Source organism: Trichinella spiralis, assembly GCF_000181795.1.
Source record: "Trichinella spiralis strain ISS 195 chromosome Unknown Scfld1467, whole genome shotgun sequence".
In the NCBI taxonomy this organism is placed as follows: Eukaryota; Metazoa; Nematoda; class Enoplea; order Trichinellida; family Trichinellidae; genus Trichinella; species Trichinella spiralis.
In genome coordinates this window covers 1-1,160 of record NW_003528406.1, presented here as the reverse complement: position 1 = coordinate 1,160, position 1,160 = coordinate 1, and the positions used below count along the sequence as shown (strand labels likewise).

At 45.7% G+C, this 1,160-nt stretch overlaps 1 protein-coding gene across 1 annotated transcript; it reads left to right on the top strand.

The window, feature by feature from the left end:
- Positions 1-27: 27 nt before the first annotated feature.
- On the top strand, positions 28-1,071 carry Tsp_14897 (putative spectrin repeat-containing domain protein; the record flags this gene model as incomplete). Its single annotated transcript, XM_003369812.1, has 3 exons — positions 28-330; positions 395-493; positions 549-1,071. Coding segments are annotated over 3 exons (925 nt in total), but the record flags the coding sequence as incomplete, so codon positions are not given.
- Between the last annotated feature and the right edge of the window lie 89 nt (positions 1,072-1,160).

Genomic DNA, 1,160 nt, shown 5'->3' with positions numbered 1-1,160 from the left:
GACCAGTGGAAATTGTTGGTGAAAAAGACGACCGAGAAGAGTACCGTCTGAAAGAGGCGAACAAACAGCAGAGCTTCATCGCGGCGGTCAAGGATTTGGAATTTGGCTCGGCGAAATTGAAACTTTGCTAGCCAGTGACGATTTTGGCAAAGATTTGGCGTCGGTGCAGAATTTGCTGAAAAAGCACCAACTGATCGAAGCGGACATTGCTGCCCACGCGGAACGTGTGCGCGACATGAACACCGAAGCTAGCAGCTTGTTGGAAAATGACCAATTCGATCCTGTGACAATTGAAGAACGACAAAAGAGTATCAACGATCGTTACAAGCGGTAATAAATGGATTATTATTAATTATTATTTGTTTGATTGTGCTTGTTTTGTTTGTTTGTTCAGCGTGAGTGAATTGGCCGAAGAGCGTAAACGAAAATTGAACGAAGCGTTGACGTTGCATCAATTTTTCCGCGACATTGACGACGAAGAATCTTGGATCAAGTATATATTTTTGTTTTGATGGTGTTTTAGATTTGATTTTTTGAATTTTTTCAAGAGAAAAGAGACTTCTGGTCAGTTCGGATGATTTTGGACGCGATTTGACCGGCGTGCAAAATTTGAAAAAGAAGCACAAACGTTTGGAAAACGAATTCATCAGCCACCAGCCGAATATCGATTCGGTCATTGAGAAAGGTGAACAGTTGATCAACAGTGGTCAGATGGGCGGCGACGAGATTCGTGGCCGGGTCGACAATTTGCGTGAAAATTGGCTCGGCTTGAGGGATATCGCTTTTGGGCGTGTCAAAAAGTTGAATGAAAGCGAAGAATTCCAAGTGTTCATTGGTAAAGTCGAAGAAGAAGAAGCTTGGATTACTGAAAAACAGCAAGTATTGTCGGTCGAAGATTTCGGCGACACCATGGCCGCCGTTCAAAGTTTGATCAAGAAGCACGGCGCTTTTGAAGTGGATTTGGGCGTCCACAGGCAGCGCATCGGTGAAATTATGCAACACGGTCAAGCGTTGATCGACTCCGGCAACCACCACGCCCAGACGATCCAGGCCCGCTTGCATCAGTTGCAGGTTCGACTGGCGTCGTTGGTGGATTTGGCGGCGCGTCGGTTGCAAAATTTGCTCGACAATTCCGCCCATTTGTTGTTCGTAAGGAAGTG